This window comes from Mya arenaria, chromosome 7 (assembly GCF_026914265.1).
Source record: "Mya arenaria isolate MELC-2E11 chromosome 7, ASM2691426v1".
Lineage (NCBI taxonomy): Eukaryota > Metazoa > Mollusca > Bivalvia > Myida > Myidae > Mya > Mya arenaria.
Genome location: NC_069128.1, coordinates 57,228,901 through 57,256,202, shown reverse-complemented (window position 1 = coordinate 57,256,202; position 27,302 = coordinate 57,228,901). Strand labels below are relative to the sequence as shown.

At 35.7% G+C, this 27,302-nt stretch overlaps 2 protein-coding genes across 2 annotated transcripts; one reads left to right on the top strand and one right to left on the bottom strand.

The window, feature by feature from the left end:
* Positions 1 to 297: 297 nt before the first annotated feature.
* LOC128239874 (monocarboxylate transporter 3-like) lies at positions 298 to 6,410 on the bottom strand. Its single transcript, XM_052956316.1, has 8 exons — positions 6,272 to 6,410; positions 5,610 to 5,800; positions 5,334 to 5,477; positions 3,744 to 3,943; positions 2,957 to 3,152; positions 2,117 to 2,258; positions 1,512 to 1,765; positions 298 to 795 (listed from the first exon to the last, which is right to left on the bottom strand). The coding sequence occupies exons 1-8, from the start codon at positions 6,325 to 6,327 to the stop codon at positions 623 to 625; spliced, it is 1,356 nt and encodes a 451-aa protein (XP_052812276.1). The 5' UTR covers positions 6,328 to 6,410; the 3' UTR covers positions 298 to 622.
* Positions 6,411 to 16,304: 9,894 nt separating this feature from the next.
* On the top strand, positions 16,305 to 22,076 carry LOC128241285 (type-2 ice-structuring protein-like). Its single transcript, XM_052958226.1, has 3 exons — positions 16,305 to 16,396; positions 16,735 to 16,789; positions 21,663 to 22,076. The coding sequence occupies exons 1-3, from the start codon at positions 16,305 to 16,307 to the stop codon at positions 22,074 to 22,076; spliced, it is 561 nt and encodes a 186-aa protein (XP_052814186.1).
* Positions 22,077 to 27,302: the final 5,226 nt, after the last annotated feature.

The window sequence follows — 27,302 nt, the reverse complement described above, 5'->3', positions numbered from 1 at the left end:
ACTATTAAGGGGGAATAAGAAACACTTCTGAACGGTCGATTAAAATTGGGGTTACGTGGGAAGTATAAAACACTGATGCGGGGCTTAATAGTTAGGAGGTTAGCAAGTAAGTATAGTCCGGGTAGTATTCTACAAAGTGGTTAAAATCTGAAATAATGTTATTGAGTTAAAATTGAGGTATATGGAAGGACTTGAGGTAGTCTGTGTGGTTTGTTCTCGTTTAATAGAACAACTTTATTGACAAAAATAAATAAATGATTCCTAACAATTAAACTTTTTTCATCGGACGTGGTTGTTTTGACATTACGAATAAACGATTAAACGGCAAATGTATACGGCGCGGATTGGAGCGAGGGTGTTACACTTATTCAAACTAGTCCACATCACACTAAGGCTCTACACAAGAGCATGTCACTTTTATTTAAGGAGCACCAATTAAAGAATACTCTAGTTATTAACCACAACCTTAAAAAGGCTAGGGAGGTCGAGACATTGTGTTGTCATAATTCAAAATCAATACAACATTAATGCTGTTGATGGATTTCTTTCAATCATTGCAACTCAAACAGATTTTATAAAAGTAAATATGCGCATAAAACATTGCACTTGTCCCAATATCTAATTAGTCAGAAAGCCGCCTATATCGTACAGAAATTTCGTCGTTCATCCTGTTATCTCGTCCCTTCTTCCTGATAAGGTAGGCCGCCAGAGCTGCCCCGAGTCCGTTATATAACGTAGTGCCCACTGCAAGCCAGAACACGATATCGTATTGGCCGGTCGAGTCGCGGATAAACCCTTGTGATATACAACATATATGTTTTTCAACATCATTGCGTATGTAGTAATTTGATGCGATAAAAGACCAATGTAGTATAATGATACCTAATTCATTGACGATGACTTTCAATTTCAGAAAAAAAGATAACACAATCCGTAGATAAAAAAAAACTTATCAACATAAAAACCAATAGAATAACTTAAACTTGCACTAAAAACATATATGTTGACCCAACATAAAAATAGTAGATGCTAACCCAACATAAGAACAAAATAGATGCCGACGAAACACATAAATTAACATAAAAAAGTATATGACGACTTAAAACAAAAACAGTATATGTCAACCTAAGACAAAAACATAGCATAAGCCTACCCAAAACAAAAACATAGTATAACTTCCAACACTGCTACATTTATGAACGCTGACTTATGCTCAGATATGATTAAATCGCTGCAATCTACAGATGCAAGCCCTGTAACCGAGTATACATTAACCAAGAAGATGCATTGTACAAATGACTCCAGCCAATTCAGATTCATGAATTGTAAGCATAACGGTCATTGACATCGATACCATTTAGAGCTAACATGTCAAGGAACATATTTATTCAACATGGCACATATACTTTAATGGCGAAGTTTTACAGCTGTTGCAATACCGCGACTATTTCGTTCCGCGATCGGTCACATCCAATACTAAGCACAATACTGAAAACAAAATTTACTCTTACCTCCAAGAAGTCCGCTAAGTATATTTCCAATGCCATACATGGTGTTAACTAGCGCCATTCCTTGGGGATATCGGTCAAGGCCAGCTGTTTCGAACATAATTGCAGGCGCCTGGGCAACGCTTATGCCATAAATAACACCGTATGCAACGCATGAGCAGAATATCCCTGTGTAGTCATGGAAAATAACAACTAGCGCGTGGGTCACGGCCGTCAGCGGACAAAGGTAGATCCAGTGGTAAAGTGTTGGTGTGTTCCTTAAAACATGGCATTAAAAATGAAAACAATGGCGAAGAAAAAAGAATATTAGATCATATTTCCATTCATAAGATAAAACAGATCGGTAAAAAATCTAAAACATAACAGTGAAAGTACCCAATAATGTAGGTGCTTATTTTATATAACGTTACTAGTACACATGACCAGTGAACAAATTGTTTCTTCAGTTTATTCAAGTGCGAAAGTTAAGATAAAAATTTATGTGCAGGCACTTCTATTGAACATGTTTAATAGATATTTACATAATACATACAAATATAAAATTCAGTTTTGATATGTAATTATATCAGAATATATTATTGGTAAAGTATTCAAAAGGAGATACAAACGGCATTTTGTATCGAAGAAGAGTACCCAGCATTCGTCCGATGAAGTTGGCCATACCAATGGCTGAAGCAATCACCGAACCCGACTGTCTGGTGAACCCGCGCGTCACCACCATGTCCACTATAAACCAAGCCTCAGCGTTGCCTTAATGAAAATAGCACGGACTAAAAAACACGCATCAGCGTCGACTAAATTGAAAAAAACACGGGAATTTAAACCGTGCCTCAGTGTCGCCTTCATTGAAATAATAGGGTATTATAAACCAAGCCTCAGTGTCGCCTTAATTGAAATAGCACGGTACTAAACACCAAGCCTCAGTGTCGCTTTAATTGAAAACACACGGTACTATACACCACAAATATTAATCACGGTTATATAAATCACGTGACATTTCATTAAGCTTATATTAACCTGGATATAAAAGAACAGAAAAAACCAGGGTGCGTTTGGATAATATGAACCATGTCACAGCGTTACGTGAGCTTAAACGAATAAACAAATGTGCGTTCGATGGACTAGGTGTTGTACATTTGGTTACCACTCTTACTTCAATAAGACATTCATTAATAATACGGTACACTCTTATTACACAAAACGTTTTATTTCTTATATTTGTATGTAATTTGTCAACTTTGAAGGTAAGGTTTTGGGTGTTGTTTGTTCGATCGCCACCTCGGGTGCTTTGTCATCTCCAATGAATTCTCAAATTGGACATCCATCAGTATTGGTATCTACCCAGGCAACTGATTCGAGAATGATAATATAATATATTAGTTTTCCTAGTAATCGAGCAAAAGAAGATGGTATAAACTAAACGTTGATTTTCGCTAATATTAAAGTACCTGTCAGTGACATCATGAAGTATGTTACTAACAACAGGAGAATGGTAACATCTGTTAACAACGATCTGAACGCCCCTTTGGACCTGTTTGTCTTTTTATCGTTATCTGTTTTACCCGCTTGGTCTCCATCCGCAGATGTGTTGGAAGTTACATAAAACTCGCTGGACGAATGTATTAGCAGACCACAAGCTAGGCACTGGAAGGTTTAAATATTTGGAAAAAAAATTATATCAAAATAACTAAAATGTTTATAAGCATACCACTGTTGCCCAGCAAATTGACATTCCACATGTGTTTACCGATCGATTTGTTATCATATACATCAATTAATGCATTCCACATAACTGTCATATATAGTGAATTGTTTAAGTCTGTAATGCCTGCGATTTAGGTTGAAATCATAAACTAATTACATTATTGATAAGAGATTTTTCAGAAGCACAAAATACAAAGAATGGACGCAGCCGTCTCGTTAAGTTCGAAACGGTTCCTAGGCAGCAATGGTAAGAACTGTATTGTGTAAATGGCCAGTTGGCGACGACGACAGCAGTATTTTATAGTGGTTTACACGAATCACAGATTCATATTAAAATGTTCATGTGAAGGACAAGAACATAGGTTCATACGGATTCCATGCACCCTACAACCAGAATTGAAGCCCTTCCGGAAAAACAACAACATCTTGTTGATTTGTATATAGTTCCTGGCCTGATCATTCTATATAATGCACATGACTACACATAAGCATATTTCTTGACTATCTCCATGTTACTTTACACTGACAAACCTGCAATGGAAGTGCCGAGATGACAATGTACGCACCGGACCACGTGTAGCGGGAGATGCAAGCCTCTATAACCAGAGGCATGAAAAACTGACCCACACTCGAGCCCGCGGTCAAACATACAAGAGCAAACCCGGCATCGCTGCGAAAAATCCAGCTTATGGCGATAAACGCCGCAAGGTAGCATGTACACAAGCCCGTTCCTGTAAAATGGAATTGTACATTATTGTTAACTGTATGCACATGAACGTTCATGCTCATAAATTTAAGATGACGCTAGATTATAAATAACTTATTATGCACACTTATGTACAATGGATCGGCTTATTTTTAAGTTGGTATTTAGATTATTGTGATATAAGTATTTATAGATATATGTATTAAAATGATAACAAATGATGTAAACGTTCAAGGGGAGTTCAACAAGTTCGTAGTTTCTTGATTTCCGAAAGAAATTGATGTATTTAATACTTTTAAGGACAACATTAGCACAAAATGTCTTTTTCATATACCTTGTGCAAAATACTAAAATCTCACTACTCTTATGCTAGGAAGACTATAAATGATGCAATATGGCGCTAGGAAGCGTACGCCGTTTCAAATACGGATTAAGTAAACATACTCATGTTTTATATCATACATGGATGTTTATTTCTCTTCCAAAGTTTGACTCCTGATACCCTAGTGATGCAATAGTGAATTGAAGAAGGTAATTTATACCTGATGAAAATCTATTGGGAAGAAATTATTTTGACAGGTGTTAAAGATAATAAATAATCCCGTCAAATTGGCCTTCTGAAGTTCAGTTTGACCTATTTTCATAACAATGTTTATGTCTGAAAAGAATATGTTTAAAATATGCTTGAATATGTAGGCATTATCCCATGTAAATTAGGTTACTAAATGTATGAGATTGTGTTGTAGTAGAACAGTTCAGCGGAATATTACTACGCTGTATGTTCAGTGAAATGGGAACAAGGTTGATTTTGTTAACGTTCATATAATACTTTTGGTTAACTTTTAATAAAACCACAGTCATATATTATTCAAATATGAAAATACTGTTATTAATATAAATACTTAATTGTTTGTTCTATATGTCTCATCTGACGTCATTTTGTGTTCTACCTTGCTTGACCCGGTCTTATTTAGAACCTAATCATTATATTAAACGTCGGTGTACCAAAATTAAATATTGCATATTAAGAACGAAATCCCCGACAAGTATCATGAAATAAGTATGTTTCTATTAAATTCGGCAAAATGATATATGTGTGTAAATACCATTTGCATTTGACGTTTTAAACATGTGTAAAATATCGGGACCAATAATTAAACCATTGAAAAAAAGATAAGTTATTGGATAACAAGACCCTATCTTATATTTTCAAAACCATTCACATGATCAAGCCATCATATTTGTTTATTTTAATTATTTATATTACATGTGTCCGATGAAAGCTCCCAGGAAAATGTTTCACTGGTGAGGTCGTCACTGTATCTATTGTATTATTTGAGTTGAACGAGTATATTTTCACTACTTCTCTATCATTGGATAAGAATAAGAATGTCCCTTTGAAAGAAATGGTTTACCTGCTACTACACCAGTGAGAATAATGACGGCGGGGAGATTTTTAGCAAAACTGCTACAAAACAGCCCGATTGTTCCAACAGCAGCCCCCACCATTATACTTCGTCCAGGTCCAAACCGTCGTATCAAACTTGTGAAAATGATCCCTGCAATGCGATTGCCGTTTTTAAAAACTAAAATAAAGTGTGTGAAATTAAACATCGGGAACACAAACGACTACTTCAACCTGGTGTTGATAATTTAATGTTTGGCTTCTAGGGTTGAAAATTACTACATACCGCCACCTGTGCAGATGCCCATGTATATGCCCTGAACAAGGGAGGCGTTAGTCCGAGAGCTTCCGAACACGACAATGAGTTCCGGATACAGCACACTCAGACCGTAACCGATACCATTGACGACCATTTGCTGCATGAGGCATCCACCCATCACCGCTAGCTTCCGCATGAGGTTCGCCTCCCGGGGAGGTCTGAGTGTACCATAAAAGGTTAGACAAAACATGATGCACAACTCTATATTACCACTCGCTTCCTGCTGTAGCTCGCCTTCCAATGAGACTTGCGGGTTAACACAACACACTATATTTAACATGATGCACCGACACATTTTTATACGACTCTCCAATGGAATGGTCTGTAGGAACACACAATTGGTTGATTCAGAAATGACGCTACCCACATCAACATCTTGTATACGATTTGCCTGACGGCTAGGTCTGATGGTGCACACTATTAGCTTAATAGAATATGAAGCATCCCCGTCACCGCTAACGTTTGCGCCACCAACAGCCATTACAACAGATTCCATATTTTCAAACAAAAAGCAAGTACGCGAGGAAACAACTGACCGACGTTTAGCTATGACAACACCGTAATGACACGACGGTCAAAATATGATAGTAATGAGATTGAGTTAGAACTGAAAACAAACATGTACTTACTCGTGCGGAACCAACGGAGTATTTTCATCACCCTTTTCAGATCTATCAAAATCCATCACGACTTTTGAGGACTCTCAGGGCAAAAGAATGAAATCAGTATACTAAATGTACATATTCCATCGTATGATTTCCCACCTCCATCACGATCGCCTCATGTGCAATATCATCTATAACGTTTGTGGCAATGCATACAGTCACTCTAATTAAAAACAATGTAGGTTTTTAATATTCATTATTAGCAATGTTATGAACCTCATCACGAATAGTTTGGCGTGTTATCAGTCCGGTTGAGATGATGCATGATGAATTAAACCAAATTTTATCTATAATTAATTTTCGGTCTATTTTAAAATATGACGTAACATTGTGCCTTTAAACTGAACTTTGTCCAACTAATAGGCTACTGAGCTTGTCCCTGTATATTCCATACATAAACTAGTTATTATCTCTTCCTTCATTTAAATAAACAAAAATACACAGAATAAGTGTGCCAAAAAGCGGGATGTTTTAATGTGTATGCAATTACAATTCATACACATGCACACAGTCTCTGATTCCTCTGAATGGCTAGACAAAACTGATGAATGTCTCAATGTTCCTTTACACAATGGATTAGTGTTTCTGCCTTTGGTAATGTCCGGAATCAATGCCCATCACAGCCCTTAACAAGAACAGAGAGACGGTTGTTTTAATACTGCAATTGTAGTTCCATACCATATGTAAACGCACTACCAAAGTTAACTACCTATCAATCCCGATAATAAATAAATATACGAGGAGTGTCAATTTACCAAGACTCCAGTTTTTGATATTTAAACTGCGAGCTCAAATGTTTCCTCTTCCAGAATACATGTGAAACTGCTTTTAAGATACCCTACTACAATAGGCGATACCCTTATACTATTGATGATACCCTACTAAGATTGGAGTCCTGCGACTGATGGTGATACTACTATTGGTGATACCCTACTACTGTTGGAGATATCCTTCTACTGTTGGAGTCCTACTACTGTTTGTGATACCCTACTACTATTGGATATACCATTCTACTATTGGAGTCCTACTACTGTTGGTGATACCCTACTACTATTGGATATACCATTTTACTATTGGAGTCATACTACTGTTGGTGATACCCTACTACTATTGGTGATACCCTACTACTATTGGAGATACCCTACTACTATTGGAGATACCCTACTACTATTGGAGTCCTACTACTGTTGGTGATACCCTACTGCTATTGGAGATACCTTACTACAAGTGGATCCTACTACTGTTGGAGATACCCTACCACTATTGGAGTCCTACTACTATTGGTGACACCCTACTACTATTGGTGATACCCTTCTACTATCGGTGACATCCTACTACTATATATACGGGGCAAAATCACGAATGCCTTCTGAACGAAGTTTCTGGAACATCTTCAAACCGTTACTTAAGAAGGAAACAAATCAACTCAAAAACTGCTACATTTGAACTGACAGACTTCACTTTCACTGAAATGTACGATGGGTGTGCCATTAACTGTTTATACTTGATTTCAAACGCACAAATTTTAACCCTTTTGAAATTGTGACTGTAGTTATTACAATATCAAACTGCTTATTGACAAGCACGTTTCGCTAAGTTTATTTGCAAATAGTTTTAAGTCAATGCATGACCTTAGTGCAAATAGAGATTTATAAACTAAGAATTTTAGGACAATGTGTTACCATCGTTGACGCATTCTAGCACAGTAAACCATGCATTGGTTTAACCAGATTTATTCTTAAGTAACGTTGGTTAAGAAGTCCTCGGATCGCAAATGGACGGGTCTAGTTTGTTCATGAACAATCTATTTATACTTCTCAAATTTTAAATAAAAAGAAAAAAATAAGTATGTCCGACAAATAAACTTAACAAAGAAGAGCCAAACTTTTGGAAGCTCAATCGTATTTCTACCACTGTCTTATTTGCTGAATGCTGCTCTAAACCTTAAACCAAACATTCATGTAACGTTGTTCAAGTGAAAATGAGAGCCGACTTCGGTGCACAGTTACCATTGGATATTGTTTCCATTGGCCTAGATTCTATACTCTATAGAGAAAAAGTTCATATTGCGAGAACAATATTGCGTTATGGCGTCATGATTATTTAATTGTAAACCTAGAGGTCATTAACCAAATGGTAAACGACGTCTCAAATATTGTTTTGTATGTATAACACTGTGTACTTATTTGTACATATTATTAACCTTACAAGTGGAATTAACGGAAACTGCTACTCTGATCAGGGGCTGTAGTTAAGAACAAGCTTAGATTTAAAATAAGTTTGAAAATTAAATTCCAAGTATTTCGATTGAACTGTTTAAATAACTGGCCAATGGAGTAAATTGATTCAGTGAATCATGTCTAAGGATAAGGATATAAATTATAGTGTTACATATCAATATTATTGATATTATTATTAGTGATGTCATACATAACCTTTTGATATAAATTAAAGTGTAACATATCAATATTATTGATATTATTATTAGTGATGTCATACATAACCTTTTGTATGTAGTTAGCGCAAACGTTTTACAATGTATTTGATTTTTTCTATTATCATTTCAGCATGTCCTTCAGACTTCAACTACTTTTTGTCAAAAGGTAGAACAGCATTTTTGTGGAAAGGTTACTCGGGACTACAATGTCTATACTTCCTTATTTGCACTCAGAATATAGCAGTATAGAATCCAGTCCAGAAAGTTTACAAGGAACCAATAATGTTAAACCTCTATTCGGAGCTCCTCGGCCATTTTAATCGAAAACAACCTCCGATGTATGCCGGTACATTAGTTGAAGTAGTTCGTAATTATACCCCCACAAACGAAGTTTGAGGGGGTATATAGGAGTGAGCTTGTCGGTCGGTCGGTCGGTCTGTCGGTCTGTCGGTCGGTCGGTCGGTCGGTCGGTCGGTCGGTCGGTCGGTTTTCATGGTTTCCGGACGATAACTCATAAAAGGCTAGACAGATTTGAAAAAGTTTTGGTACACAGGTGTAACATCAGAAGATACAGGTTAAGTTCGATATTGGGGCTGGTGGAGCCAAGCTCAAGGTCACGGTTACTAAAAATAGAAAAACGGTTTCTGGACGATAACTCATGAAAGGCTTGACAGATTTGAAAAAAAATTGGTACACAGGTGTAACATCAGAAGATACAGGTCAAGTTCGATATTGGGGCTGGTGGGGCCAGGGTCAAGGTCATTGTTACTTAAAAAAGAAAAACGGTTTCCGGACGATAACTCATGAAAGGCTAGACGGATTTGAACAATTTTTGGTACACAGGTGTAACATCAGAAGATACAGATCAAGTTAGTGAGCTTGTCGGTCGGTCGGTCGGTCCGTCGGTCGGTTTTCATGGTTTCCGGACGATAACTCATGAAAGGCTAGACAGATTTAAAAACGATTTGGTACACAGGTGTAACATCAGAAGATACAGGTCAAGTTCGATATTGGGGCTGGTGGGGCCAAGGTCAAGGTCACTGTAACTAAAAATAGAAAAACGGTTTCCGGACGATAACTCATGAAAGGCTTGACAGATTTGAAAAAATTTTGGTACCCAGGTGTAACATCAGAAGATACAGGTCAAGTTCGATATTGGGGCTGGTGGGGCCAAGGTCAAGGTCACTGTTACTAAAAAAGAAAAACGGTTTCCGGACGATAACTCAGGAAAGGCTTAACGGATTTGAACAATTTTTGGTACACATGTGTAACATCAGAAGATACAGATCAAGTTCGATATCGGGGCTGGTGGGGTCAAGGTCACTGTTACTAAAAATAGAAAAATGGTTTCCGGACGATAACTCATGAAAGGCTTGACAGATTTGAACATTTGTTTGGTACACAGGTGTAACATCAGAAGATACAGGTCAAGTTCGATAGATCCTTCAAAAACTAAATGAGCAAATATTTACCTTAAAAGTAATTGACACTTGGAAAGTTGAACAAACAAAACAAATCCAGCATGCTTCATTTGAACCAGATGCCAGTGGAATACCAGCAGAACTTAAGTATGGCATATTTGCCACAGTAGTGCTTACTACAAAAATAGACCTGTCAGATGGACTTGTTAATTCGGCTACAGGAACGGTCCCGGGATTTATTCCCAGGTGGATAAGGATGCATTCAAGCCCAAATATGTACTTGTAAAATTTGATGATGATCGTGTTGGAAGAAAACAGATTTAAATGAAACAATACATGCATGATAAAAGAAGATGCAGTGTGCAGTAACCTTGGAGTTATGGCCTCTTTTCAAAGGAATGGTTTGCCATTCCTGTGTCCAGGCGGCATTTGGGGGTATTCGTCACTCCTGTGACTGCTCAAGTTTTTTTTTAATTATATCATCAATTAAATGTAGTGTTTTAGAGTTGTATTTATTGATCTAAGTTTAAATTGATTGCCAGTGAAGTTAATTATTGCAAACATAAGATTCCCAAGAGTTAAGTGAATACATAAACTGCTAAATAAAATTACTACGCGATGTACTTGCAGCGGACTTAAACGTACCACTTTTTGATTTTTGAGTATGTAAACCGTCCAAATACATTCGAGGTTGTTTTCGATAAAAATGGTAGAGGAGTTCCGAATGGTTAAACCTCGAGACGCTAACACTAACGCCTCAGTTGACATTATCGTTCTCGGGTTCACATCGACCTCCATGGCATCTGATATTCATATATTGGTAAACAAGAGATAATATTCTACGGATCATATCGTCAAAAGTTTATAAATTATTGGACCAGAGTTTTAGATAGTATGATTCTATTAAAAAGTGATCTGCTTTCTCCCTATCCATGGTTTGGTAAGTGCAGGTAAAGCTATCAGTTGAATGCATCGTGAATAATTTAGATTAATAATGCAATCGGAACTACAGAATCGAGCCCAATGTACAACAACTATCTATAAGGTATTGGAGCATCAATGATTTCAGTCTAACAACAAACACATAAAACAGTATGACAGCGTTAAGTGATTATGGGAAATTACCTTTTTCGAGAAACATGGTCCCTGGGGTTCAGCTGGTTTACGGTACCTAAACATCACACCTAAAGCATATGTTTGTTATACGTTTAACCGATCAACGATATCCATGTTTCACATATACAACCATTGTGATTTACGTTTTTTGGACGTTTTGAGGAGTGGCAGATTATTTTTATCACATGTATCTTTCCGGTAATAAATAACAAGAGATACCTTTGTTTAGACAACAAGAAATCTGAAATAATCATTTCAAGGAAGACCTATAGCCACCTTTTCTATTTTCACCTACATAACGACCATGCCGTTTTTAACACTTGCTTGCCATTCTCGTTTCACCGTTGAACGGTAAAAATATGCAAGCCGATATTCACTTCACTGACAACTTTTTTCCTTTTCTAGCTTCATGACATTCTGTAGTAAGCTATGTCGATTTGAGGAGTAACTTACAAACGTGCACGCGACAGTAATTACGCATGTTATCACAATTTCATTTTCCATACGATATTGGACAGTCTTGCTTCCACCTAAAATTTCGAAATCCTACAAAGTCCACCTATACAAAGAGGCAAGAAATGGTGGTATCAAATTTCTGGCTATGGTCGAACTGATCTTTTAAAGATGAAATTAGTACTAGTGCAACAGTTTGAAGTATGATTATCATTCCAAAAATAGAAATGGGCATTCCATTTGGAGTTGAAATTTAAAAATGTACAACTGATTATCTTAATAACTTTACATTACAAAAGATGTACCACTTATTTGTTTTGTATTAGTTTTTTAAACGCACTAGCGCATGACTGCCTTTAAGAATATATTTAGTATATTGTAATCATACAAAATACTTGTTTTACAAATCATTTAATTATTGTTTTCTGGATATACTATTTAGTGGTGGATCCGTGGTCTAGTTGTAACAAAGTCCAGGTTTCATAATTATTACATTTTATTTTAAAGTGAGTTTGATGTAATGCAAGGGAGAAAACAAGCAAATCAGCTTTGATATTATGTACAGAGTTGTCTTTCTTAGTAATTTTTAAATATAATTGCTGTGTGGTCATCTGTGACTACAATCCCTAAATTGACATTTTTGGTGGGAACACTGGATCATTCCGTTCTTTGTTTTCAAGGCGAACACATCATATTTTACTTTTTCTGTAATTGTTGGAATTGGCGGGAAAAGATATTGAAGGTTAGTCTATTAGTTATACTTCGAGAACCTAGTATTTCTAGAATATTGTTTATTAAGAAGTGTAATTGTTTTAATTACATTTGAGCAGTTGTATCTAAGTATTTAGTAAGTTGGAAATATGATAGTTATAATATTTCTAAAAGGTCAAAATAGTGATTAAACCTTGCATGTTAATATTATAAGTAATATTAATAAATCCACTTATTTTAGAATTGCGGCACCAGTTGAATGTATGTGTCAGGAAGAATATAAAGGCAGTTTGGCCTACAGCTGGTGAGTTAGATTATATGTAATGTGATGTGAAATGTGTTTGTACCTGTTTTGTATATGATGTTTGTATTGTTTTAATATGATTATATTACGTAATAGTATGGCCGCTAGAAAATAGTGTTAATTATGAGGAATATTGATTCTCAAAGTATTATAGAAAATAGACTGAATTAATTGTTAACTCTTGTGTGATATGCTTAAGTTGATGTTTATATACTTTCAGAGCTGTGGATTTATAATGCATGTAATAAAAGCCCCTAAAGACTTCCGACGTGTTAATCAACTACACTGAACCCTAACTGCTGAGTTAGACCGTTAATATAGTCGTAGCCATAAGAAAACTACCCTATAACATAGTGGTTAAACACTTGACTATCAATTCCACGGGTCGCAGGTTCGATTCTCCGTCGCATCACTAAAAAAAATACTAATCGTCGGAGGGACGTTAAATGGGGGTCCCGTGTGACAGTGCTATACACTGGAACACGTTAAAGAACCAGGGTAGCTCCAACCAGGGTTACATTCTGCCTGTGCACGCTCCGAAAACCTAAAATGACAAACAATCTTAAAGGAGCACTCGCCGAATGGGCGAGGCCCGAGTGCGAGTATAAACAAGCTTACATACACACACATTTAGTAAGTGTTCATTGCTTGTAGCGCAAGACGTGGTTAATTCATCTCAACTCAACTCAGTTTATTGCATTTAACATATAATAATGCTTATAGCAAATACACCTTGAGCAAAATTACAGGAGGGACATACATAATTGCGGAATAGTTTACAAACAAACAACATGAAGTAAACTAATTTAAATGTTCACCCTGAAACATGGCAAGAAAGACGAGACATATAAAATGCCAACATATACAAGCAAACACAATGAAATACACGAAGACGAAACAAAACATCAATAACAATTAAATCTGCATTTAACATAACATAACATAAATTGCGGAAATTTTTAAGAATTCATTTGAAATTACTTCCCCATATTTGCTCAAATTGTATAACAGAATGTTTAATAGCGCAGAATACCCGCAGTCTTGGGGAGAAGGTATAATAACACCAATATTTAAAGGTGGTAACGCTAGTGAATCTAAAAATTATAGAGGCATTACGTTAAGCAATATATTAAGTAAGGTGTATTCTCAGATATTATTAAATAGGCTGACTAAATGGGCAATTAACAATGAAAAAATAAGCGATTCACAATTTGGTTTCCAGAAAGGAAAATCAACTATTGATTGTATATTCGTGTTATTCTCTATCATTGTTAAAACCCTTAATGGTGGTAAAAAACTGTATTGCATTTTTGTTGATTATAAAAAGGCATATGACAAAATCGATAGATACAAACAGTCAAGATCAGACTGGTTCGAATCTGGCACTGGCCTGAAGCAAGGCTGCCCGAGTTCAAGTTTATTAATTTTATTCTTCGTGAATGACGTCACGTCTTATATTAACAGTAACCAGGAAGGAATATTTACTATAAACGACATAAAGGTATTTCTCCTAATGTTTGCGGATGACGCAGCTTTATTTTCACATAACCCAAACTCTCTACAATGCATGTTAAATGATCTCCAAGATTATTGTAACACCTGGGGGTTAAAAATTAATGCTAAAAAAACGAAAGCTATGATTTTTGAAAAGGGCCGTCACACAGCCTACCAATTTTATCTCTACGACGCCGAGATAGAAATGGTTACTTCCTTTAAATATCTTGGGACGCATTTATATAAGAACAATAACTGGAACAGAACACAAAAGCGATTAGCACAGCACGCCTCATATTCTAAGCATAATTTGTTTATTGTATTCAGCCAACTGCACCTACCTATAAAAGAAAAAAATAAATTATTTGATAGTCTAGTGACACCAGTTCTTAACTATTCGGCAGAAGTATGGGGTTTTCACGATACCAAAGATGTTGAAATGATACATACTAAATTTTGCAGAAAATTATTATGTGTTAAACGATCAACAAATTTAGAATGTTTGTATGGTGAATTAGGAAGGGTCCCAATGAAAATTAATAGAACGATTATAATGATCAGATACTGGATAAAAATTCTTAACTCCCCGAATAATAGCCTGATCAAAATAGTATATAATATGCTACGTGATGACATTAGCAATGATACTACGTATAACGGTAATAATTGGGCTTATCATATACAAATCTTATTGAATCGCCTTGGGATGACTAACATTTGGCTTAATCAAGATACGTTATCTATTGATATAATACCTATAAGGATAAGAATAATCGACAATTATAAACAGACATGGTATGGACAAATAAACAACCTACCTTTGCTCATATTCATTAATTAAACACGAGTTTGAGCAGGAAACGTACCTTAGTGATATCACTGAAAATAAATTTAGAATTGCTTTAACCAAACTAAGAACTTCATCTCACGATCTACAAATAGAAATAGGCAGATATACTAATACTCGTCGGCACGAAAGATTATGTAATAATTGTAACATGAGAACTATTGAGGATGAATACCATTTCCTTCTAGTTTGCCCTAAACACAGAGAACTGCGAAAAAAGTATTTAAGCAATTTTTACTGCAGATGGCCAACATTAACAAAATTCGAAAACCTTATGACAACTAAATCGCCAAAATTACTCCTAAAGTTATCAAAGTTTGTTTATTTTTCATTTTGCAATAGAGGTGGAAATTAAATGTTCACACTTCTTCTGTGTAAAAGTTTGTGTTCTTGTGTACTTGTACCACTGTATTTCATTGTATGTTATCTTTTGTATGGCTATGATGTTGCCACAACATTAATGCTAATAAAACTTATGTTATGTTATGTTATGTTATATGTTCTTCATGGTAGAATTACTTTAAAGTAAACCCGAGCGTATATCTGAATAATCCTTTTAACCTCCACCCCCCCCCCCCATAAAAAAGGAAAGGAAAAGCTAGCGGAAGGTCGTGGGCTGAAACTCCGGCCGCGTTATTCTAAAAGGGTTGATATATGCGACTAGCAGCTATCTTTCCTATCACCGGGTATGACAAGTGTGGCTCTGGGAAAAATGTTTTCTGTCAACGTTGATGTATAACATTGCAATCGATTCCTTCTTCGCATGCTTTTATACAGTAGCTCCGTCGACAATTACAGTTTAATATTTTATTAAAGCTATCAATCAAACTCTTACGCAAGTTGCATAATTTACCAAATGAAAGCCATGCAAAAAAGGTTTTCGCTAATTAAAAACGTTAAACATGTAAATGGACTGATTATAAAATGGCAATAAGTGAAAGGAGTAAGTCCTAAGAAGCGCGAAACAAATCATTCCAGAACAATGTCGCAGGTTTCTGATGTGTCAGTAGTTCGATATTGTATTATGCTGTGGTATTTATTTCTACAAACAAACGGTCAAGTGGAAAAGGGATTCTTTCAGAAGTCTGAGGAAACCTATACAGTCTATGGTGAACTTGTTGTTGAAACGAGCGGAAGGTCACTACTCTCATGTGCACATGCCTGTATGCGCTACTCTGGGTCAACGTGCGGTGACGTGTGCAGCCACTTTCGCTATGACAATCACAATGAAACCTGTCATGGCCTTAACGAAGGAAACAGTGGAATTGGGGGCTGGAACCAAGATGGCGTTTACGTGCAGAAAGAGGTAAGGTTGTAGTTATGAATGAATTACATGTTTTACTGAAATAAAATGAAGACGGGAACAGTGGAAATGGGGGCTTGGGCCGTTTACGTGCCGAAAGATGTAAGGTTTTTAAGAATAAATTACATGTTTTACTGAAATAGAACGAAGAAGGGAACAGTGGAAATGGGGGCTTGGGCCGTTTACGTGCAGAAAGAGGTAAGGTTGTAGTTATGAATAAATTACATGTTTTACTGAAAAAGAACGAAGAAGGGAACAGTGGAAATGGGGGCTTGAGCCGTTTACGTGCAGAAAATGGTAAGGTTGTAGTTATGAATGAATTACATGTTTTACTGAAATAGAACGAAGAAAGAAACAGTGGAAATGGGGGCTTGGGCCGTTTACGTGCAGAAAGAGGTAAGGTTGTAGTTATGAATGAATTACATGTTTTTCTGAAATAGAACGAAGAAGGAAACAGTGGAATTGGGTGCTAGAACCAAGAAGGCGTTTACGTGCAGAAAAAGGTAAGGTTGTAGATATGAATGAATTACATGTTTTACTGAAATAAAACAAAGAAGGAAACAGTGGAATTGGGTGCTGGACAAGAAGGCGTTTACGTGCAGTAAAAGGTATGGTTGTAGTTATTTCATAGTCTACTGAGATTTTTTGTTTGATAAAACGTGTTTGTGATTACTTGTGTTATGAGTCCCGGTGCTGAATTATCCTGGCCATGGGGGGACACGATTTAAACAGCGAAAGTTCAGCTTTAGCTAACGCTACATGATAAATAGCTAAACTATATGCAATCTGTGGCAGTGATTACAAACAGTCTCAAGTCTGAGTTCAGACTCAAGAGTCATTATGGCAAAACCTCATTGCATTGTAACTTTCCTTCTATCAGAGTATTGATGGTAAAATTTGTTGAAATATATATTAATATTTTAATGTTTTACCTTTATTTACATACATCTTTTAAAAGAAATGAAATAAATATGTTTTTGTTCCTTTATAAAAATGCTTTTCTGGGTCTGAGTCTAGACTAAGACTTGAAACTGTTCGTAATCACTGCCCTAGGCCTCAGACTAAATAAGTGTTGTGGCCGATTCTCCCCTGTGTGCCATTTATTCTATAAAAGTGGCGTTGTTTATCAGTCAGTAAGTTTATTTCTTCGTACGGAGCCATAATAACGAACTAAAAGAAAGGAAATAATGAAACTAACACTTCAGTATGTACGTGCACGCACACGTTTCTATATAGATCGGGATAGAAACACAAAAGTTAGTTCCCTTTAATAAATGAATAAAACGTAAACTTATCCGCCAAGAGGCAAGAGTTAGTATAATAGTGCGGTGGTTCACGTCAGAATCGATTATGTAATATACAAATTATCACCCTGTGATAAATAAAACTGTTTTAAATGTGTTCATCCGCAGACATGTTTATATAACAAAACTCAAGTATAATATAGGATGCATGTTTGGAATAATAAACCAATGTGAAATGAAATAATTCATGGGTAAAACATATAATTACATAACGCATGTAATATGCGTTATAAATAGAAATATTTAAACATTCAAAACGATCAACGATAGGTATCATTTTTTGTCAATTTTTATTTTTTCATTTTTATTGCGAAACTTATATACAGCAAGCAGTATCATTTAATTAACACTATTTTATTATCACTTTGTAGAACTTCAATTAACTTAAACGTGCTAGAATTATGCCCGAAGTAACGTTCAATTTAGCGTTGCCTGATAGAAAATTTATATATTCCACATTTAAGCATAAAATGAAGTTCATCTTCGATGTCCCTGCTCTCACAAAATGCACATATTCGATATTTTCATGCCTCTCTGTTTCTCCCATAGCGCCCTGTTAAAGTCTTGAGTTTATGAGAATGTCCTGATACTGTCCATAAATGAAACTGGGTTTTACATATGTGAAGTATATTATAATTTTGAAAAAGCATTATATTAGGCCATTCTTGACTAAAATTGTCCACAAGCTGTTGTTTGAATAATTGCACAAAGTAGTTGATATTTATAGTGACATGAGTTTAGAAATTACAGTGCACTGTGGTTTTTCAAATTTTAGCGCTTTGAATCGAAAATTTTCCCCAGAAAGGTATTTAACTAGTGCAAATTGTACAGGGCGTTTTAATACAACGTCTTTATGAAAACTTACCTGTAAAATGACAATAGAACCCCATAAAAGGAGTAAGAAGTCAAAGTTTAGCGCATGTGCGTGTACCGTTGACATTCGTAAACATATTTGTGTTGAAGTGTTTGCAAAAACTTAGAACGCATTCATCGCATAAAAAAAGAATATGGTTATTCGATTGGTTTTATCCTACTACAAACCTCAAAAATAGTATTTTAAAAATAATCACTGATTATTGACGTAAATAGGGCCAATTTATTTTGGAGCCGAGTCGGATACGCCCGCATTTGTGTTTACGTGTCAATTCTGGTTAAGTCAAAATATATCATCAATAAATGTTGGGTTCCCCGAAACAGGCGTTTACTGGGGAATTAAACAAGTAAATGGCAACCAAACCTTATATTTGTCCCATTTCTCAATATTTGTAAAATTAGTCAAATAAGCCCCCTCGAATATTTCAAAATGTCTTCTTACTATCTCACAGCGTTTTTGTTGATACCAAACTAGTTTCAGGTTTGGTTTCAAGGGTTTTGGCAATTTTTAAAAACAACTGTTTCGACAGTTTTGCTTGCAGTAACAAGCGAATGGTTTTGTGTACAGTTTCAAAAAAATGGTGGAGCAAGTGCATGTAGCCATTATTTTTGTATTTCTTCAAAACAATGATACCACAGAAGGTCCTTTGCCTGTTTTAATTAAATAGTATTTCAACATACGTGTTTTATAAATTTCTGTCATGGTGTTGTTGTTTTATTAAAGTGAACAAGTTTTCAGTTGGAACGAACCGACGAAACTGCATCGAATTCGATATGTTGTAGACTGTTTGTACTGTACGATTAATAAAATAATCAGTTGTAAAATTCAATAAGAAATAAGCGACAAGAATGAAACATATTTTTTGAGTTTTAACTCCATACGAATTGCCCATTTATGTTTTTGGAATGGAAATTCTACTTAAAACTGTTGCAAAAGTACCAATTAGATCTTTAAAAGATGTCGGTGACATGAATATTGGCTTGCATTTTTACGTTCAATAGAGAAACGAGTGCGACAAGCCGGTGTTGAAACGGCATGGTCGTTATGAAGGTGAAAATAGAAAAGATAGCTGCTGGTATTCCTTGAAATTATTCTTGCAGATTTCTTGTTGTCTAAAAAATGTATCTCTTGTTATTAATTATCGGAAGGATACATGAGAACAAAATAATCTGACACTCGTCAATCGGCTGAACGTCCAAAAAGCGTATAACATAATGGTTGTACATGTTTAACGTTTATATCGTTAATCGGTCAACCATTCCAAATCGTAGAACACAAAGATGATTGAGGTGTGAGGTTTAGATATCGTAAACCGGCTGAACCCCAAAGGAACCATTTATTACCGAAAGGCAATTACTCAACTAACAATTAACGCTATTATAATGTATGTGTTATGTGTTTGTTAGTCTATCATTATGAAGTACTTGTTTAGACTTTGATCATTCAGATGCTACATGACCTTATAGTTAGTTGTTGTCCATTGGGCTCGATTCTGTAGTTCCGATTGCATTATTAATCTAAATTATTCAGGATGCATTCAACTGATAGCTTTACATGTACCGAACTAACCAACCGGTGAATTGTTTTTTCATTCCTCTCATTATTTGCGTTCGTTTATTTTTCGCCATTTTTCTCCTTTGTGATCATTTATGCATTCGGAAGTGTTCAGTTGTTATCGTTAACAGTATGGCCGAAAAACAAAAAAACAACACAAAATCACTTCAAATATACACATAACATAAGCATAGTGAAGGATTACAAATATTGTACAAGAATAAAACTACAATACTACGGTATTGTCAAAAACCGATTGTACTATCGATTATCAGTTACTTGAGTGGAACCGATTATCGATAGTCAAACTGGAACCATTTCCAAACACGTTTTAACACATTTTTTTCAGTAGTTTGCGCAATACTGTTTGAAAATAAACTTCAAGAAATGTGCTCGTCAGTTGAACATTGCACGACCACAATGCAATTTTACATTAAAGAAAGAGTTAACTAAAACCGTCTCAACGGCGACTGCGTACAGTCAGTTTCAACACTCACACTTCAATGTGTACCGTTTGTCACCACGTCGTTCTCAATCGTGTCATTTAAAGCTACCGTTTAACTATGATTTTCAGTTGTTTATCCTCCATATGTATGATGAATCTTACATTATGTTTCTTGACTATGTACTTAAAGTGATGTCTACACTCAGTGTTAAAATGTTTAGATAAACACATTCAAACATATTTGTTAAGTAACGTAAACATATTGTTTCTTGTTACATGATAAATTTAATTTACATTATATAATACTTCTTTCTACTATTTTAACAAATGCCAGCATACCATGGATAGCAATTTCATAATTACCAATCCAGCAATGACCGAAACAAAAACACATTCCGAAGAAGTCCTTGGACCATGATTATGAACATTCTCCAATCCGAGTTCAGAATCAGACTCAGAAGAGCATTTCTATGTAGGACAAACAATCATCTTATTTCCATTTCTCTTACAAAAATACATGTAAATATAAGTAAAACATTCAAATACATGTACTACTATAATTTAGCAATGTTCACCCTCAGTGATTTACAAGCAGGAAAGTAACAATGAAATGAATTTGAAATATGCATTTTTGAGTCTCGAGTCTTACATCAGACTTGAGACTTTTGGTAATCATTGCCCATTCGGAACTCCTCGGCCATTTTTTTCAAAAACAACCTCGGATTTATGCCGGCACATCAGTTGAAGTAGTTCGTATTTTTTTTAATTAACTCGTTAATTAAATTTAGTGTTTTAGAGTTGAATGTATTGATCTAAGTTTAAATTGATTACCAGTAAAATGTATTATTGCAAACATAATTCAGATTCCCAAAAGTTAAGACATAGAGTTTAACTGTTAAATAAAATTACTACGCAATCAACTTGCAGCGGACCTAAACGTACCTCTTTTTGAGTATGTAAACCGTCCAAATACATCCGAGGTTGTTTTTGAAAAAAAATGGCCGAGGAGTTCCGAATGTCATTTCCTAAAAACTACATTGCTGCGCCAATAAAAAGCGCTACCTCAAAAGTTTGTGTCTTTTTTTATTTCAGGGCAACAACAAAGCCTGTAATATCGGATGGCATTTATTCGGCAGTCTTTGTTACTACATTGAAACGAAAAAAAGGAAGTGGACATCGGCGCGTGACAATTGTGAGATCATGGGTGCTCGCCTTGCAACTATCCGAAACCAGACGCAGGAAGGCTTCCTGGAGACCCTGATATCCGCGTCATGTCTTCCGGTAATGGAGCATTGGTTTGGTGGACGCTATTCCAAACCACTGGGTCAATGGACGTGGGTGAGCGGGGAACCATTTGAATACCGGAATTGGGACAAGGCCATTGGAGAACCCGATAGGAATCTCAATTGCTGTATGGTAAAGGCATCCAATGGGCTGTGGCGAGACCGCTTGTGTGGTGATTTTTTTCATTACTCGGTGTGTGAAAAGCTTGCCGTTTACCATTGATGCAAATCGAACATGAGTTAAATGTGAAATAACAAAAACAAATATACTAGTGAGATGGTTGTATTATGTTTTTGTTTGTTTTAAAGATGTCTTTTAGTATGTTGAGTGAAAGTTTTAGTGTTGCCGGTACAGTCGAAACCCGTTGGCTCGATATCTCAGGAAACGGCCAAAATACTTCGAGCCTCGCGAATATCGAGCCAAGCGGGAATGTTTATAAAGAGTACAAGAAAATCGGTCCTTGACATCCAGTTCGAGCCAACGAGGAAATCGAGCCAAGCGATATCGAGCCAACGGGTTTCGACTGTAAATCGGTGTATAATTGTTTGGTCAGTCCACGGTTTTTTAAAGTCATTTACGACTATCAGTGATATGACCAAATATTGCCATGCATCGCAATACTAAATGCATTATGTCACAATCTTTATGCCTTCCTTTCAAACAGTCCGTATAACAATCCAACTACAGCGCTGGAAATAAGGCAATGGAATGTCGCATAAAAACCCCTCGCGATCACGATGACCTACTATTCGCAAATGTAGGTAGGAATTGTTGGGACTGGTTGTATTTATATCTCTGTCAATAACATAGTACATTCAACATAATTCGAAACACCTTGGCCATTATTCAACAGATACCACATCAATGTGGCGCCTATATTGAAAACGTGTTGTATGTGTTTTCAACCGTCAAGGGACATATTTAATGTTTTTAGTAGGAGAAGTAGTGACATCATACCGTTCTTTTCAGGTTTCTCCAAAGGGCAAATCAAAGTCATTCAGTTCAGTTCATTGTTAACGTTATCGAGTGGGTCTACTTAGCGTAATGATAATTGCATTAATCGCCGGCGGCCTCATTACATTTTCGTATATCTTAAAGCCTATTTACGATCATTATCCCGACGCTTGCCGGAGATGGCCGAATTGTTACGATCGGTCAACATGTGCCGTTTGGTTGTTCATTTTTGTGTTTAAAACTCGTTGCTATATAAGATATAATCATTGATATCATTGCTTTGCTTAACGTTTGCATGTGTAATATATTAATAAGTTGAATGTAACGATTTAGCTCTTTCAATTAATATTCACACACAGTGGTAGGTGCTGATATTGTCAGGACGGTGACCTGGCAGAGGTTTGGATGGTTGCCTCTATGGAGGGATTGACCAAATCATAGGAGCAACCATGCCTTTGTACGCTACTTTTTCTTATAATATCAGTAAAATCTCGTAGTATTTAAATTACATGTTAAATTAAAAACCTCCTCTTAGCAATACTTTCTAAATGTGTTTTCAAATAGCTGAATTATTTATACAAAAATACCAACTACACATCGCTGCATTATGATGTAATTCCCATGTACATATTGCCACCATAATTGATACTCTTGAAAGAACAGTGATATGTCAATTAGAAGAACCTCGCGCTTGCGGAGTTCCCGTACAGCCGGGAAAACAAGTTGATGTTATCACTATAAACAGTGCTCTCTTCCATCTTACTTATGATTTTATGCATGAATATATTAAGAAACGGCTTTTGTAAATTATTGTTCCAATACTGTACTTTTTTAAAACTATATGCTTTTATTTCCAGGTCACCAACTCTTTGTTATGTTTTGATATGTTACATGTGTTTGTTTTTCATGTCTGAAAATAGCTCATCGAGCTAATGTTTCTTGTAAGCTTGTTACCTGACTTTCAATAAAGATTCTTGTATATTGTATCTTGTATCTTACGGAAATGCAGATATCGTTCCGCACAGTTTATGTTCTGTCACCATGAAGTTGAAGATGTTATAAAAAGGGTTTGGTACTAAAATAGTCCATTGTTTACTATCAATATTGCTAACAACAACTAACGAATTGGGCCGGAGGGGGTTGTTTCAGATTCCTCGTGTACATTGCTTCGATAGCTTTTAACATGCGTAAAACAAGATTATGTACGGCATTTCGTTGCATTTATGGAAACGGTGTATTATTTGGATTGTGTTATGATCTTCATTCAATACTACTTTGAACTGAACCTTGGATACAACATTTTACTATACTGTTTTCGTCAAGTTGGCTAGAAATGTAAGTACAAATTGGTTGTAATTCATGAATGAATGTATTTATCTAGTGTCGTAGAAAATAATTACATTATTAAAGCAGCTTGGAAAAAAAACGTTTTGGGTAAAAAATTGATATCTGTAATTAATTATGGGCAATTGTTAAAGGGACTGGGTCACAGATTGGCACCAAAAAAGTTTTTATTCTGTAACGAATCTCAGTACAATTATCTAATAGAATGTGTTACGCTTTGATATCATAATTGTAAAATAAGTACCAAAATGTAAAATATATGTGACATAATTTAGCTAAACACCTACCTCGGTAATACCCAGTAATCTTTTTAATGGAAAAATACGAAATAACTGCTAATCGTAAACTATGTGGTACTTAAGTTAGTAAGTTTCAATGTATTGTACACATCGATGCCAAGTGTATGTCAGTTTTCGACAATTTTCTCTTTTTTCACTATTTTATCATACGTAAATACATTTTTTAGGAAGGGCGAAATAATTATTTATAAAATAATACATGTGTTCTTATAACAATGATGTTATTTTCCTCAATGTATCAAAATTAGTATCAGATATTTCAGACCTTTGTTTACGTAAAAAACGTGGAGTTTTTAAACGTCTTTATATGAGTGCTAAATTGAGTTATAAACTACGAATGGGCATTTTGTAATTGTAAAGCATCACATGCACTTCTTTACTTTTGTGAAACTGTGAAATGCATGTCTCAACATTGGTATATTAGACAGATAGACAGACAGACAGACAGAAATGTTTATTATCGTAAACATGTTATTTAACAGTTTCTTGACAAAATAAAGAAAATTTAAACACACATATAAAAAATATTCAGTATGGCCACAACGATGCATGCCCTGAATACAAAAAAGAGAAAAGTATACGTGAGTTAAAAGGAGAAAAAAACAAGAAGGTATCAAATAATAAAATGATATTCATCTTCTATATCATTAGAATTATAAACAGTACAATCACGTTGGGCTTTCTATTCTATTTCGGCCATATCTATATGCAGTTTCGGAGATGACAATCTTAGCATAGACAAAGACATTCTTAGTTTCTTTGGTAAACATACTTAGAACAGACCAGTTATATCAAGCAGCAGGGCTAGCTGGTATCCAATAATGGTATTAATTGGAATTATAAGAACGATGTAGTTATCGGATTACTTTTTATTAATAACTTACCAATATAATAAATGAGGTCAATGACATACGACCATACGAATAACTTAAGTTAAATATGGAAAACCACCTTAGGGTATACCTTTGTTACGTAAGAAAAGCTTTGTGAAATGCATTTGTCTTATATTCCTTGGGATGGCCGTGAGATGTACAAAAGACACGAGGTTTTGGTTACATGTTGACTGTGTGAAGTCTGATTAACAAGTGCTATGAAAGTATACATCAGTTTATAATCAACAATACATGCAATAGAGTTTATGTTTAAAGGGAAGTAATGCAATTTAACTAACTGTCTATTGCAGTGTTTGAGTAGTGTGTATAATACAACATTTTTTCTAGCATCGATATTATCTATGGATGGCAGCTGGTAATGTATCCATACACTGGCTCTGCAAAGGAAGTGAAACATGGCCGAAGGTGATTCTTTTTTTTAGATTATTGTCCATCAATATTTGAGCACACATATGAAACCAAAAAAAGTTTTATCACTTCGAATTATGTTTGCACACTGTATAAGCAATAATTAAGCTAGCTGGTGTAATAATTAATAAAGATAAGGTGAAGAAGATATTTGTTGATTATATCAGCAGCATTTAAAACTAAATATTTTATTGATGCGCATGAGATATCTACTCGCATGTAGACTTCAAACAGACGTTAACCGTGGACGAGATAACATCCAACGTCGTCGTAGCGCTAAGTTGTTGACAAATTTTAATTAAGAGTGCAGCCATGGCTTTTTTATATAATATAATGAAAACAAAATGATAAATCATTCGGTCACTTTAAACTTAAATTTCTTGCGATCGAACAAATAAATGGTATTTTCGAAAATAACATAAAAAATACACTTCCGATTATAACTAAGGGAAGTAATATGAAATAACACATTGCGTGATAATTTCAACTGGATATTTTTAAATATCACGTACCCGTAAACTTAAGTTATATTAAATTTCGTTATCCGATATTTGAAACGTCCTTCACCATCAAGGAAATGTACTCATAAAGCTTGTCCAATCAGATTGCAGCCACTCGGTTTATTTGAAGACAATTTTTAAAGTCATTACGCCCGTTAAATATTTTAAATTAAAATAAGCACCGCCATAAGACCACTCTAGATGTCATTCGTCGCGGATCTCACAGCATTTTGGCTTCAAATTTTTTTTTTGCATAAACCACAACAACCGGCGGAGCGGGAGGTAATTTCCTCGTTCAGCTTTTCAACTAGATGAGATACTTGTAAGTCCTGATTAAAAGGTACATCAGTAGAAGTAGTTCGTAAAATCTTGAACGAAATGCTGTTCTTTTTAAAGGGGGTTAAACATGGGATTGATGATGTACCTATCGAACACGTACCAAATCATTACCTCATTCTGGAGCAATGCCTTTGCTGGGCGATTTGCTGGCTTGCAGTAACCCTAACGGGTCGGCAAGTATCCCAACTATGGGTGTATTATGACAGGTGATTTGCTGGTTCGCAGTAACCCTAACGGGTCGATAAGTATCCCAACCCGGTTCATAATTTCAGCGGTGATTTGCTGGCTTGCAGTAACCATAACGGGTCGCTAAGAATCCCAACCTGGTCCATAATTTGAGCGGTGATTTGCTGGCTTGCAGTTACCCTTACGGGTCGATAAGTATCCCAACCGACAGCGTAATTTGAGAGGTGATTTGCTGGCTTGCAGTTACCCTTACGGGTCGAGAAGTATTCCAACCCACAGCGTAATTTGAGAGGTGATTTGCTGGCTTGCAGTTACCCTTACGGGTCGAGAAGTATTCCAACTGACAGCGTAATTTGAGAGGTGATTTGCTGGCTTGCAGTTACCCTTACGGGTCGAGAAGTATTCCAACCGACAGCGTAATTTGAGAGGTGATTTGCTGGCTTGCAGTTACCCTTACGGGTCGAGAAGTATTCCAACCGACAGCGTAATTTGAGAGGTGATTTGCTGGCTTGCAGTTACCCTTAC